General features: G+C 30.9%; 1 protein-coding gene across 3 annotated transcripts in view; it reads right to left on the bottom strand.

Annotated features, from left to right (window-relative positions):
* LOC127710027 (cadherin-23-like) overlaps nucleotides 1-15,885 on the bottom strand; it is a 74,483-nt gene that overhangs the window by 41,984 nt on the left and 16,614 nt on the right. For all 3 annotated transcript variants that reach the window (XR_007985908.1, XM_052215746.1, XM_052215747.1), the window contains exons 4-11: nucleotides 7,326-7,403; nucleotides 6,455-6,627; nucleotides 5,882-5,947; nucleotides 4,208-4,297; nucleotides 3,314-3,400; nucleotides 2,453-2,584; nucleotides 1,770-1,895; nucleotides 447-525 (exon numbers count right to left, since the gene is read on the bottom strand). Coding sequence is in view for 2 of the 3 variants with exons in the window: in XM_052215746.1 (XP_052071706.1) it covers nucleotides 447-525; nucleotides 1,770-1,895; nucleotides 2,453-2,584; nucleotides 3,314-3,400; nucleotides 4,208-4,297; nucleotides 5,882-5,947; nucleotides 6,455-6,627; nucleotides 7,326-7,403 (831 nt within the window). In the remaining variant the exon portion in view is untranslated. The remainder of the gene's footprint in view (nucleotides 1-446; nucleotides 526-1,769; nucleotides 1,896-2,452; nucleotides 2,585-3,313; nucleotides 3,401-4,207; nucleotides 4,298-5,881; nucleotides 5,948-6,454; nucleotides 6,628-7,325; nucleotides 7,404-15,885) is intronic.

The following is a 15,885-nucleotide window of genomic DNA, read 5'->3' as shown; positions in this document are numbered from 1 at the left end:
CTCTAAAAAAGTTCAATATTTCAAACAAAACATTCATCTATTGACCCAGGCAAGCAACAAAATATACAGTCATTGGATGAAATCATTTGTAAATTATAGGTTAAACTGGTTATTTCCTAAATGTTCAATAGAAAATTTTTTTACCAAAATTATTCTGTAAATACATTTCTTTTTAAAATTGTAATTTTTTATACTAATGTTGTATTTAGTAACATATTCTTTGAAAGAAACAGCCTAAGCTCATTAAAAACTATTTTAAAAATCTCGCTTTAATTTATCTTATAGTTCCTGAGGGTTTTTCACAAACTTTGTACAGAAATAAAGTGTTACTTTGTTTTGCGTTTTAACTGGAGATGTGATTAATTTGGTGGAAAATTAGTCAATGTTCCATCCAAAACCATGATGTCAACTATAAACCATATCTATCATTATGTTTTCAAGCTTACCCTGTGTAAATTTATATGTTATATTATTTGGAACTCCTCTATCTCCATCTAAGGCTGTCACTTGTAGCACTTTTTCACCCTTTTCAAAAAGAAAAAAATAAATATAAGCAAATAGTAAATAAATTTGAAAGTCACCTGCTCAGCAAAACATTTTCCTCTTACTAGAAGATAGTTGTTTTCTGTTTCGATAATGTCTGACAAAAATCTATTTTCAGTAACCATGACCTTGACCTTTGACATACTGTAGTGACTTCAAAATCAATTGGGATCCTTCTTTCATTATATAGCACCACATATTCAAGTAAGGTTGCAATATGGTATAAAGTATTTTATCAAGCATATTGAAACCACTTTCCTAAACAAATTTTGGTCTATTTTTAGTAACAAGATCTTAGAGATGTCACCTAAAAATTAATAGGGATCTTCCTCTCATTTTATGTTACTATATATCTAAGTAAGGTTGAAATCCCATATATCATATTTGATTTAGTATCCAAAAACCACTTTCCTTCACATGTTTTGGTCTACTTTTAGTAGCAATGACCTTGACCTAAGAGGTAGTGACCTAAAAATCATTAACCTTTCTTAGCTATATGTTAACACATAATGAGGGAAAGATCCTTATTAATTTTTAAGTAAAATTTCTGATGCCCTGCTATAATCATTGGTTAAGAAATATCTTTTTTTTTAGCTGTAAAATAGTCAAGAAAATAGAAATTTTCAGTTTTTAAACTGGGCTAATTTGATACAAGCTTATTTATTTTTAAAGTCTAGAAGTTTACATGCTAGAGTATTTAATTTTTTTCTTGTAAAATTGATCATAGGAGTATTCTCTTCATAACAGCCCTTCATTTCAAACTGGCTTAAAATAATTGTTAGTTGGAAAATCATTAAAACATAAAGAAATCAATAAAAACCATTTAATGATGATTATGTTTACCAAGGACATATAAAGTATTACAAACAAAATATATATCACAATTAAACATCTGTTACCAGGTGACAACAATAGACTTATCTAATTTACTCACAAATGACATAAAAAATGCCAATTTAGCAATTTTCATCCATCACGAATCTATATGTCAGTGGGTGGATAAAGACAAATACTTTTTCGTTTTTCTGACGAGATGATTTTTATCTAAATTTATTATATCTGTTTACTTTAAGGTAGATTTTTTTCCATTACATGTGACCACATAATCATCTAAGTAAGGTTGCAATATTAATATTATTATCCTCATCATCCCGAAAGTATTTTTGTGTTTATGATAAGCTTAAAAAATGTAGAGACATGATTGAACAACAATAAAAATATCTCACCAAAGAAATGTTTTCTTTTACAGATACACTGTATGGCAAATTAAAGAATGCAGGAGGTGTGTCCTGTATATCTGTTACCGTGACAACGAAATCTGCATCAGCTGTACTCTTAAGTCCCATTCCATCCTAAAGTGATAAAATGTTCATATTATGAAGAAATGGTTCATATCTTGGCTTAGATAAGATCTGATGGTTATTAAATTTTTTCCTTGCAATGATCATTAAAACAATATTGGTGGCTCCAACATTATCATACCTTGGACCTTGGGGGCTTGGTGAGCGACCTTGTACCCTGACGTCTCAAATTAAAGGACCTGTGACTTTTAAATTTGTTCAAAACTGATTTTCTTAAACTTGCTTAAAAGTGACCTGGTGATCAGAGGATATATGTTTAAACGCAACCTTGTGATGATAGGTGTGCCCTACTGGAGCCCCATATTGAGATGGAATTAAACAAGATTCAAATTACTGGACTGAATTGGCTGCAAGTGAATTGTTTGAACAGTACTAAATTTACCACAGTGGATATGTCTGAAAATTAACTGAATAAATAGAAAATTCTAAAACAAATACACAAGTACCAACGTTTTACATCTGATTTATGTACAAATGTACTATCATCGCCAAAGGTTGACTTATATTAAAATAAAGACTTCTGATGATTCAGATTCATGTGAATTTACCTGAGCACTGATCACAAATTCATAAAAGTTGTGCCGTTCATAATCCAGTACATTATTGATGATAACATCACCTGTGTTTGGGTCGATTCGGAAAGCATTTTTATAGGTGTCGTCTGCTGTTTGGGCTGCTGGCTGAAAAATATGTTTATTATTTGTATAAAATGAATCTGATTGCAATCAATATGTATATATATATACAGTCAAAACTGCTATAAAGGTCACCTGTCTTAACCAAAAATCTGTCTTGTCATGTTACCTTCTTCTTGTTCCCCTGTTGTAATATCGTTACATTTTGAACCTTAATTCAAAGGTCATCTCACTTACAAGGTCAGTTATCTCTGTCCCGAAAAGGTGACCTTTGTATACAGGTCTGACTGTATATATATTTTTTTACCTGTTGGGCTTATATATAATGTTCTAATCTAAGCTAGATATATATTTCTTCACCTGAAATAGATAAATTAAAAACATAAAAAACATCACTTTTTATCACAATATTGAATCTTTTTATACATGACAGTGAAGAATTGCTACCTTTTTGTGAAATTTAAATGAACCAATATATAAGATACAGTCACAAAATATGCATGCCTATCTGAAGAAACAGTTCAAATATGTATCAATCTATAAAACAGTCACAAATCAACTGTACAAATCTGTAAAACAGTCACACAGACTGTATCAATCTATAAGAAGCAGTCGCAGTTAAAGGAAAAAAATCATCAATTAAGAAAGAAAACAAAATTTGTTAATCTGTAAGACACAAGCACAATACAAATCAATCTCGAATTAGAAAAATAACAATATGAGGTAAGTATGACCTCCTTGTTACATAAATTAGTTGAAAATCCCATGGATTACCTGCATAGAGTAAGTGACTTTTCCTCCTAAACCATTATCTTCATCAATAGCTGAAACACGGCCTACTGTTGTCCCTATAGCTGCATTCTGGAAATATAAAAATTTACATGGTTTACAGACACTTATTTCTTTGATTTATCAAAGTCTGCGCTATAGATTTTATGACAAAAACAAAACAGCCATATATATTAGTTCATCATAAAGTGACATGTAAAATAAATGACATTGAGACAGCAACCAAACAGCTAAGCAGAGCAAAAACAAACACCTATTTATTTTTTAGTTCATTTATGTAATAATCTCCTTGGTAAATTATCTCGTGGACATGCTGGTAAATTAATCCTCTAATTCAATTTTCACTAAAATAGAACTGCATTATATAAAACATGTAACATGACATAAATAGTTTGAAATAAAGACAAAATGGATTAGCAGTCTCAACACAAAATCAATTATCTGGTGAGACTAAAATATCTTTTTATTAATGAGTGAATTAAGTTCCCAGACTTATTTTCTTAGACAGATGTACATTGTGATACAAACAACATGCTCAATTATAAGTACTGGTCACATCCTTTATATAGGTTATCATCGTACATAACAACTGACAAGTTTGTACTTAATGGACATCATTTATATGTTGGCTAAAAGAATATGAGTTATATAAAAAAAATTTAATGAAAATCCCTTTCAATCCTAAGCAATTCATTTTAAGAGCTAAAATACAGTTCATTTACAATTAATGTAAAGCAAAGTCATTAGTTTGGAAATGCTATTTTTTTGTACACCGAAATTTCTTATAGACATCATTAGTACATAAGAAACAGAAGATTTGATTTGATCTGACCGATTTGAACTCACAGACCAGTGATATAACCCCTCTGACAATATTACCTCTAAAACCGATTCTTTATATCGTCTGGTATGAAATTCTGGATGTTCATCATTTACATCCGTTATATATAATGATATGGTAATAATAAGCTGAAACATAAACAATACTATTTTAAAATCATGACAATAAATGCTAATTGTTCAGTAATTTATAAAGTTTTAAAATGTTGAACTTTTTCAAAATGTGGTCAATGCCAAAAATATATGTTACAAGCCAAATGAGATACATAAATATTCTACCATTGCATCAAGTGTGATATATTACTTCACTGGATACATATAGGTTGCACTTTGTAAATACAGCTGATTCACAAACCATGTAACCTCTTTTTAGGAGATATTTAATATTCATAGATATTTTGTTTTGTTTATCTACTGGTTCCCAGATATGATCTCCATGTTTCATCTCAAAGAGACACAACTTGGGAATTTTTCCAGGATAAAAACTGTTAGATAGCGGACAAATTGAATTCTCAGGAAGACTCAAAGTAAAGGGAGGGGTAGTACAAAGTTTTAGTATAATTTTAAACTCTTAGAAGTTCAAGGCATATAAATTTTAAAAACATGACGCACAACCCTATACGCTCAACAAAAATGGGGAAAAAATTATCCAAAAATTTTCCTCTAGATACTATCTTTTGATTGTAAGAAGCTTCTGTCCAAGTTTGGTAAAAATCCAGGATGGTTTATGAATCTAATAAATGTTTTAAAAACTTTAAATGCAGACTGTTTGTAATGTTAACTGGAAGAAAAACTAAGTCCATTTATAAGTAATATAGGGAAAAACAGAAAATAAATTTTTACAAAATTTCCTTCTAGATACTAGCTTTTGATCATAAACAAGCTTCTGTCCAAGTTTGGTACAAATCCAGGATAGTTTAAGAAAGTTATTAAAATTTTTAAAACATTAACCACAGAGTGAATGTAATGTTAACTGGCAGAAAAACTAAGTCCATTTATAAGTAAAATATGGATAAACAGGATTCAAAAATCGCAGGCTCGACAAAAAGTAGTGCATAGCCCGGATATGATTTTTTTACGAAATATCCTAGTAAAAGTGGTACAGTTTAGTTGTAAAATAGCTTCTATGAGAAATTGCATTGTCTATATTTACAGAAGCACAACCTTTAATGTTCATATTCAAAACGTGAAGCTTGCAGAGCTTTTTAAATAATTTAAAATTTAACTGCCAAGAGTCGAAAAATATAATATTGCAGGAGTTTCCGTGGTGGTACCTGGTTCTCTAATGATTTTTAGAGTACCAGTACATGTATACAAACTGTATCTGTCTTTTTCAATAATCTGCAAAAAGATGTCTTCTTTTATACTTGAAGTCATCAGGCCTAGGTAGGGTCACCTTTTTTTCATGACATCAGAATAGGAAATTCAGAACAAAGCAAGAAAATTTGACATCACAATTGAATTTTAAACATGAGATCTAACAAACCACATGTTGATTATTAAAAAAAAATGAATCTATTGGGTAAAGTAAATAGGTAAGAATTAGAGAGATGTTGTATTTCTACAAAGGATCATCTATAACATTTTGAAAAACTTAAAATTGAGACACACAATCAATTTAATGCTAGATGAGATATAGTATTACTTAATATATATGTTTAACAATTGCACTCTTTCTGAGTCATTTCATCAGATCTTAGTTAGGATTCATACCTGATTATGTTCTATAGTATTATCTCCGTCTGCCATAATGAAATATAACTTCCTGTCTGAAGGGTCCTGAATAATAAACAAAATTATTCTTATATACTATACAAATTTTACTCAATATTCTAATACCTGATGGATTCTTGAAATAAAACAAAACTCTTGTATAAATTCTGAATAACTTATTAACAAATATGACTTCTGATTAATGCAGAAAATATTTTTGATAAACAGTAGGCCCATAGAGCTTGAATTGCTCGATCACTATTGCTATTTATTTACTTAAGATTGTATTGCAATTAGGATGCTGATAATAATTGCACTTAGCTCCACTTACTCATGTGAACATGGGTCAAAAGCATACCATTAATAACACCTGTAATGACTGATGATCATGCAATGTAGCATCTTTCCCAAAATAATTCATTTTAACTCTATGCCAAAATAAAGCATTTCAATTATTACAGAACAATTTAACACATACTATATAATAATGCATAATTATTTCTCATTCTGAGTCTGTGACATTGTTATATTTGCAAACAGTAATGAATCAATAAATATCCTTTGTCAACTGACCCTATCTCTGTCCAGTGGTGCTATTAATATGATATCAACTTGTCTTGTTCGTGTACTATCTCCCGTGGTTGTTCCTAATCTAACAAGTTGTCGTGTTTTCTCATCTTGTATAGAAAATATTATAGGCATAGGTCCATCTAAATCTCTGGCTTTTATAGTACCTATAGTGGAATCTGCAAAGATATTTGTATTATTAATGCATGTCAGATGGGTGTCTAGATATTGTTTCTACAATTATATTCAGTGAGATACAACATAAATATGCTTATAAGAATTCAATTTTTTCATATAATAAAACACAAGACTTAATGAAAGCAATTTTGACAGGCAGGCAGAGAATTTTTAAACACAAAGTCAAAAATGTAGAATTTTTGACAGCTGGACAACAATATTTCCTTAAACATCTATCTAAAAATGTTATCTCCACTTGGATATTGCTACACTTAAAAAGCATAGTAAAAGTCAGCATAAAAATAACAGAGAAGAATGAAATTCTAACTGTTTTATTATAATGGTGCAATAACAATAAAAATCATTTTCCAATTATAAAACGATTGGACTGTGTAAAATGAGTTCTTTCTTAATATTGTTATTAGTTTTATCACTATAAAATCACCCACTGGATCACTGCAGAGTTTTGTCACAATTATTTTTTATTACTGTTGTCTACAGACAATTACCGATACCGTTACATAACATTTACACACGTTAGTAGAACATCCAGCATGTTAACCATGTTAACGTAGGTGGAAATAATAGAATCCTTGTAAATAATTCACACTGTTGTCCATGAAAACTTTATTCATACATAAAACCTGTCAAAATTTGTCCATGTAAATTTCCCAAATGTCAATGTATAAATTATACTTACTTAAAGCTGTATTTTCAGGAATGATTATTGTGTTTGTAGCTGAGAATTCTAACTGTTTTGGTGCATCGTTAGTCACGACTGTCAAATAAATTAATGAATAAAATAATGAATGTGAAAAGTTACTGCTTCAGTAATAATTGATATGACTTTCACTGTAAATTATAATTGCCCTGATCTTGATTATCAAGTACAACATTTGATATTTCAAAAATTGCTGAACATTAAAAAATTTTACACAATCTAAGACATCTAGAGTTGAAATAAAAGAAAATGATATGAGTGCTAATAACATCATTGGTAATATTTCATTTGGTTTTCTATTGGAAATTTTGAAGAGTTATCTGCAATTTGGATAAATATTCAAATTGTCACTGTGACTTTCACATAAAGAACATCAATAAAAGCACTCTGTTCCTTTGCTTTTGGTTTTTTTATGTACATGTAGTCAAATGCCATATCCTAAATTTTCCGTTATTCAAGTCCCAATAAACAAATATACATATAGTTCTCTCCCAGGAATTCAAACTCAAATTGTTGAGATATCAAAGTCAGCATGAATTGGCTGCACTGTGTCAACGTGTTTCATTATTTTGTGAGAATGACTGTCTAGTTGTGAATATAAAGAGCATTCTATACAAACAAATCAAATTATAGAATGTATAAATATCTCAGACTATGAATTGGTTCAACCATTAAATGATCAGCCAGCCTGGTCAATATCTGTCTACTCTGAATCACTTCATTATAGATTACCACATGGGTCAAGAATGATCTAATTTGAATGTAATGGTCTTAACATTCTGACAAATACAGTCAATTTGATAGAAATGATTTCAGCACTCTGATACTCATAAGGTTTACAAACCCATCTGTCAGTGGTCAATGCTATACATACCACCAAACAGCTTATTACCCAATCAATGATTTATTTGTATTTAGTGCTTTACAGACAAAACTTGTCATAGTGATAAACATACCAGAACTAAGTCAGAATGGAAAATACTGCTAATTTGTATACTGTAGACACTGTTTTGATGAACAATACTGATAATGAAGTGTGGGAGGATTTATTTGTATAGAATGCTCCTTACATTTACAGTTAGACAGTGACTGTCACAGAATGATGAAATAGTTTGATGTTAGTTTCAGTCTGTGAGTCTCATTATCATCCTATTTATTGTCCTGATCCTTATAATACTTAATACACTGTAATGAATTTTATCATTTGTCGTTTTATTCCTCATGAGTGACCTTTGAGTAAGGTGGGTCTAAGAGTTTTATTCATCATGAGTGACCTTTGAGTAAGGTGGGTCTAAGTAGGCTTCGATCATAAACTTAACCCTGTCACAGTGTGCCTGTACAAATCAATCACTAGAGACATTTAGAGGTTGTCTCTGTTGTATTCTTCATACTATCTTTCTTTGTATTGTTTTGATTTGTTACTGTTAAAAAAGATTTCTGCTAGATTACATAACCATTAGCACTTGACTTTTATTGTTTAGGATATTGATTGTGCAACTTTATGCTCATTACTTTTAAGATTCTTTGGTTAATAAATTTCTTTTATTTCAGCGATATAACATATTTAGCCCTTGTTACTTAAACTTCTACAAGACATCTTCATTATGACTTTACTACAGAACTATTTTATTCTCAAATCTATATACTATTAGGTGTTACATCAACTTCATTTTTCTTCTCATTCATTTTCCATTTCTTTCCAATTACATCAAATCAGATTGATAAAGCTGATAATTTGAACATGATATGTGCTTTGCACTAAAAAACAATTATGTTGTAGAAATTGGTACAATTCCCTGAAGACTGCAGTGGAATAACTAAAACGAGAGCACCATTGATTGTCCATTGTTTAACAAATCTTCATGGAATTCTCATTTTAACAAAAAAATATTACATTACACAACACAGAAATTCATATTAACTTCATTTGTAGATTTTCCAGCTTGAATTGTCCCAGAAAGATATTGAATGTATTCTTTCCATATTTTGCATTGTTTTAAGGCTTTGTGTATTGTTTTTTTTTTTTATTATTTGTCAGTGAGTTTTTTCATTTTTTTCTAAATTTTGCTTTGTTTTTATGAAATTTTGTTCTCCAGTTAGGCAGTATCCTACCATAATCTGACATTCAACAAACAATAAACACGCTGGGACAATGATCTACAGATTTAGTTGATATGAAAGGTATTAAAACATAATATGGAATTACATTTTGTACATGGGTATTCATGACAACATATGAGCTGTGTCGGATAGAAATTGACCTTATGCAAGTGTACTTATACATGTACATGTATCAGACTTTGGTTGATTTTGGAACATTCAAATACGAAATAAAAGATGATTTTTGATCTGTTTTGTAGGGTTCTTATATCAACTCAATTTTCAAACACTTACATATTTTGCAGAGAGATATTTTAACCTGAAATAGGTTAACAAATGTATTGATAATCTATGCATAAGGTCAATTTCTATCCGACACAGCTCATTAAAAAATAAACACTAAATTTTTTCCAACGCATTTGAAATTTATAATTTCAACAAAAACAGCTACTTAAATGTAAAACTTCTGCAAAAACTCTGCAAATATTGAAAATTGATCTGATGCTATTTTTATGAAGGAAAATGTAGATAAAGCCTAAATGATTTGGTCTATAAATAAGTAAGCAGCTCTCTATAGGGCCCTAAATATGGATAAAATAAAAACAATACATACAAGATTATGCAGTAAACTTAAAGAGTTAAGTTATCTAGTTCCATGGTCATGAAACATTAACAAGATCATTTTTTTAGTGTTTTTTTTAAATTTTCAATCAATTTACTTTATTTGGAACATAGATTGTATTACCCAGTGTGCGGGACATGCCAGATGAATTTAAATCTATAATAATAATTTATTTATCTGTCCTAAATAATAATGCATAACATACTTATCTGAAATAGATGTTTTGGAGGCAATTTAAATGAAAACTTACTAAATACAAAACTTTGACAGGGGGACTGAAGGCTTTGAAAATGGAAAGGACAACTAGGTTTTTGTTTTGAGGGCAAGCCAAATTTATTTTTTTTAAAGCAAATGATCGACTTTTGCAACTCATTTTTGTTAAGGAGGTACATATTTAAACAGAATTCAAAAGAAAATAACTTTTCTATCAAAACTTTCTACTAACAAGTCTACATAATTGAAAAACAAAATAAACACAGCAGCTCGACTTAATTGTGCAAATATGTGAGTTATTTACCCTTACCTTGCGAAAGGCCTACATGCATATAACACATATAACATACTGTACATACACAATAAACAAGACAAACAATTACAATATATAACATACACTTGGGCCCTGGACAAAAGTGTTATTATCTTAAAGCATGTATCATTCTTTGCCAATATAATAGCCGCATTATGAACAAAAAACTATATAAGGGTAATGGCTTGAGTGTAAAACTATGGCAGTCAAACCTTTTTAAAGTAGGGTGACTTCGATTGTCTTTTTTATGTGCAGGATGTATAAATAAGCATCCCCGTCTGGTATAGTGTGTAGAATTTGGCCGAAAACCTAAGAAATCAGGTAAGTTAACAGATGTTTAACCTGAAAATTTAACCTGTAAGGTGTTTCCCTACAAGCGAACAAATCATGAACAACCTCTTCTTGTATCTTTATTTCTATTTTGAATTTTGCTTTTTACGATTTTTCGTTATTCTATATAGCAATTATACTATGGTCATGCTTCCGATTTTTAGACTGAAAAGGTGAAAGTTTTCAAAGTTTAATAATAATGTTCATTAGTAAACGAACAGAAGGCAAACAACATGTATAATTCACCTATATGCGAACAAATTGTTGATTTCAACTTAGGAATTGGCATATTCACATTTCTATTTAAGGGCATGTTTAATCCTATTGCAATGGCTGTCCTCATGATAAGGCAATATGGCAACTATGCAAAGTAGCAAAGTACTCCAAATTTTGTTATATTTGCTAAATCTGTCTATGTGGTATACAATGCAAATCTTTCCAAACGTCAGTCAAAATAAATTTGTGGGAAAAGTTCACGACCTACTATGCACGGTTTTGTCATAGATATAATAGCCAATTATGAGGGTGGTAAAGGGTTATTTTCGTACGTGTTTTGCCATTTTTATTTCACATGCAGACGTGAAAAAAGTTCGTTATTCACCGTGTTTCGTGAAATCGGTATAAAGATCAACGTGCAAGAAAGTTTTAATTGTTCTTTCATCGTGAAATGGCAATTTTATTTTGCGTTCTTCCATGCAGATAACACCCACCCCCACCCCCCTTTAAGCCCCTCTATTATATGATTTTTATATCTATGGTTTTGTGATTTTAGTATTTAAATGAATTCGTTGTAAACTGTCTCAGTTTTAGTGTTAGTACCAATGGAAAATAGCATTACCTGTAATAGCCCGAGTTACGATGAATTGTACGGTCTACCGGTTTACCTGTGGTCATTCGGGTGAAAGCGTCATAGGACATCGTGACGTAAAACTATTTACTTTAAAATGACGTTATTTATCCGGGGTAATCAATAATGCACTAATTGAAAGACCGTGTTTACATACACAAATATAGCACAGTGATTGGAATAGACAGGCGACGGGGAGTGAAACGAAAGTAATGATAACAATTTATATGATCCATTGTGTGCAAAGTTGAAATCACCATAATCGTTGATATATATATGTAATAGGATCAATAAGGGTCTGTATGATATTTTGAAAACTGAATACAAGACTTATAAATCTAAAACATTATTTGAGTATGTCAAAGCATGGAGGAATTTTTAAGGTCTTTTAACTTCATTGGTCAAAGTATTAATTAAACTTGTAAAAATATAAAAGTGTTATATAGTAATCTATGAGGCGCCGTTTTACTATTTATTCCTTATTATCTGATATCAAAAAATATTTCTTGATATCAAAAAATTGAATTCCTGATATCAAAAATTTATTTTTTGATATCAGAAAATATTTCTTGATATCTGGAATTCAATTTTTTGATATAAAAAAAATCCCTTTTTTGATATCAGGAATTCGATTTCTTGATATCAGAAAATAATCTTTATTTCTTGATATCAGAAATTCGATTTTTTTATATCAAAAAATATTTTTTTGATATCAAGAAATCCATTTTATGATATCAAACAATTGATTTTCTGATATCAAATAATACTGACGATTATTTGATATCAAGAAATACATTTTCTGAAATCAAAAAATGATTTTTTGATATCAAAAATACGATTTCCTGATATCAAGAAATGATTTTTTGATATCAGAAAATAAGAAAAATATCAATGATTGCTCCCTGTGTGTCAATAAAGCATCCGAGCTCACCCATAACCCTAACATTAGGTCTGGGGTTTCGGTCGTGTTTAAGGAAAGAATATCTCAGAGTTCGGCTTCATGAGTCATAAGAAGTTTTGTGTGTTTGTGTTTCTCACATATTAATAATTTTAAGGTGTAAGTTCCGCCGCTTCTTTTATAAGCAATTATTGGTTTCCTCTGAAACAGATTTGTGCAGCCAGGTTTTTGTGAAATTAAGCCCCAGTGTTTTGGTAATCTTGTTGTTAGTTTTTTTCCCCCGTTGTTTATGTTGCGAATTTAGTAAGTTCGTTAGTTCTGTTAAGTATAAAAATAAGGAGATGAGGTATGATTTCCAATGAGACAACTATCCACCAAAGTTCAAATGAAGTGGATGTAAGAAATTATAGGCAACCGTTCGGCCTGCATCAATGAGAAAACCCATTACCGTATAGTCGGCTATAAAAGGCCCCGACATGAAAAATATGAAACATTTAATTTAGAAAGCTAACGGCCTAATTTATAACAAAACATATTACGAAAAACAAATATGACAGACATGAACCAACGAAAATTACTGAACTACAGGCTTCTGACTTGGGACAGACACATAAAGAATGTGGCGGGATTAAACCCTAACCTGGGACACCGGTGTTACATCACAACATAGTGTACGAACAAACTATAGAAATCAGTTGAAAAGGGCTTTACTCATCAGATCGATACAAAGAAGAAAACAGCTAACACAGTCCGGATGTGGCAGGGTAACAACAACAAAAAGACACAAAGTACAGATGTGAGAGTACTGTCAGTTACTGACAGCTAGTTCAAAGCCAATAATAACAAATAAAAAAATTGCATGTTTTGTATTTTCAAATACTTCGAATTCGTCTATTTCGTCTTTTTACGAGACGTTTTTTGAAAGACTGCTAGTATTTCTTATGTACCGCGCCTTGCATATATCATTTAAATATATTTATTTTATATGAGCTTTTTCTGTGAACTATTGAAAAGTTTCAGTAGGCTTGATGTACGTTTTCATTTCTAAAATACCTTTATTTTGGAAGCGTTTGTCTTTGTATTAAACGACTGTCAAGAAAGTTACACTTCATTTTGAGAAAATTGGTATGTACAATCTAGGTGGGTACTAGTATATGCATTGTATTAGATAAATAAGGCGAAAAGATCGTGTATTACGTCAGTTGAACCTGAATATATCATTCAGCCATCGTATCTAAATCTTGAACACACCAGTATTTTGTTTAGATGTGTCAAGCTTTGTAAAACATTTTCCAGTATTAAGTAAATTCTTAGGTCGACCAATTCCGCCGATTGGGATTGTTCATCGCAAAAGTAAATATGTTATATTTTAGAATAATTTCAAAAATCTTCAATATATTGTCTTGTAGTGCATGGGACTCGAATTTCGTAATTAGTTGGATCGAGGTAATTCAGTACTCGTTCAGTTTCGTCAAACTGAAGATTGGTGTACATGTTTTTTGCTTCAAATATAGTTATTAAATAGCAGTGTTCTGGAGACTTTGAAGTCTAAATCATGTTTATAGAACTTGAAGTATATAAGCATTTTGTTTTTGTAACAATGAACCCTTTGTCATAAATATAATGACCAATACTGTGAAGCGGTACTCCACATTATAAAAACAATTGGTCTACGGGAAACATTATTTCAGATATTTCCTGATGTTTGGGCTCATGGGTGAGCTTGGATGCTTTTATTGACACACAGGGAGCCATTATTCATTAATTTCTTATTTTCTGATATCAAAAAATGATTTTTTGATATCAGGAATTAGAATTTTTGATATCACAAAATAATTTTTTGATATCAGGAAATCTATTTCTTGATATCAAAAAATATAAATAATATTTTCTGATATCAAAAATTCGAATTTCTGATATAAAAAAATGATGAATTTTTTATATAAAAAAATTGAATTATTGATATCAGAAAATATTCTTTATCTTTTGATATCAAGAAATCGATTTCCTGATATAAAAAAATTGAATTTTTGATATCAGAAAATAAGGAATAAATAGTAAAACGGCGCCTCATAGTAATCTCAGACCAGAGACAAAGTACCATAGGTATTACATTAAAGTCTCAGAGTCGGTAAATACATATGAAGTATTCACATTGTCAATGTATGAGACAGCAATCTAATGAGAAAAAAACTCTAATGTTCATGTTGCTTACATCCACTTCATTTGAACTTTGGTGGATAGTTGTCTCATTGGCAATCATACCACATCTTCTTATATTTATATATGTACAGATGAGGATCCAGGATTTTGTCGGGAAAAGGGGGAACGGCCAAGGCTAGCACCGCCAAGGCAATGTTTGGAATGCCATTATGGGACTTGTAAAAAGTATATGCATTGACCATATAGGAAACACCATAAGGGTGTGGGTCCCCTGTCCCTCCTTAATACGCCTCTGATGTCAATTTTACCTGACTTGTCCTGAAACCATTCCGACACTTTTCACATTCTTACAAAGCCGAACTCAACACAGGCTTAAAAAATGATCAAATGATAAAATTTTAAATAGTCCTGGACATTGTGTGATTTCCGTCGACGAGGTCCTCATCTACTAAAGAAACGTAATAAGAAAAGAGACGGAAGATACTAAAGGAACATTCCAAATTCATAAGTCGGGAAAAACTGGCAACGCTATGGCAAAACAAAACCAAAGGCGTAGAGAAGACAAACAAGTTAAAAAAACACTACATACTAAACCAATTACCGAGCAACAGTACACGAACCCCACAAAATGCTATTGGGATCTCAAGTACTCCGGAAGGGTTAGCAGATCTAACTTCTCTAGTCCCTGGCACGTTCACATTCGAGGAAAAGAGGACGGAATTGTGGTTACCATAATAGGAACATATCCGTGGTTCAGTGACACAGACATCACAGAGCCCATAACGGTCAACAAACTCGTGGTGATGGCGTCCGTAAAAATTTCGAAGGGATGACTTCAGCTTTACCATTTGAAACCCTTGGTGTTAGCAGCAACCCTCTATTTCCAAAGAAATCATGATAGGAATCGCGAGCTCAGATTTCGGACGTTATTTCACAAATGTTAATTAACGGTAAATTTGGAAGTAAAAATGCTACATACATCGTTTTATTTATATTCAGTTCAAAGAGTTCTAACTGAATACACTATTTCATCAAAATCCGAAATATCTCCAA

Source organism: Mytilus californianus, unplaced genomic scaffold, assembly GCF_021869535.1.
Source record: "Mytilus californianus isolate M0D057914Y unplaced genomic scaffold, xbMytCali1.0.p SCAF_7, whole genome shotgun sequence".
Classification (NCBI taxonomy): domain Eukaryota; kingdom Metazoa; phylum Mollusca; class Bivalvia; order Mytilida; family Mytilidae; genus Mytilus; species Mytilus californianus.
Note: the sequence above shows the minus strand (reverse complement) of the source record. Positions and strands in the feature narration are given on the sequence as shown.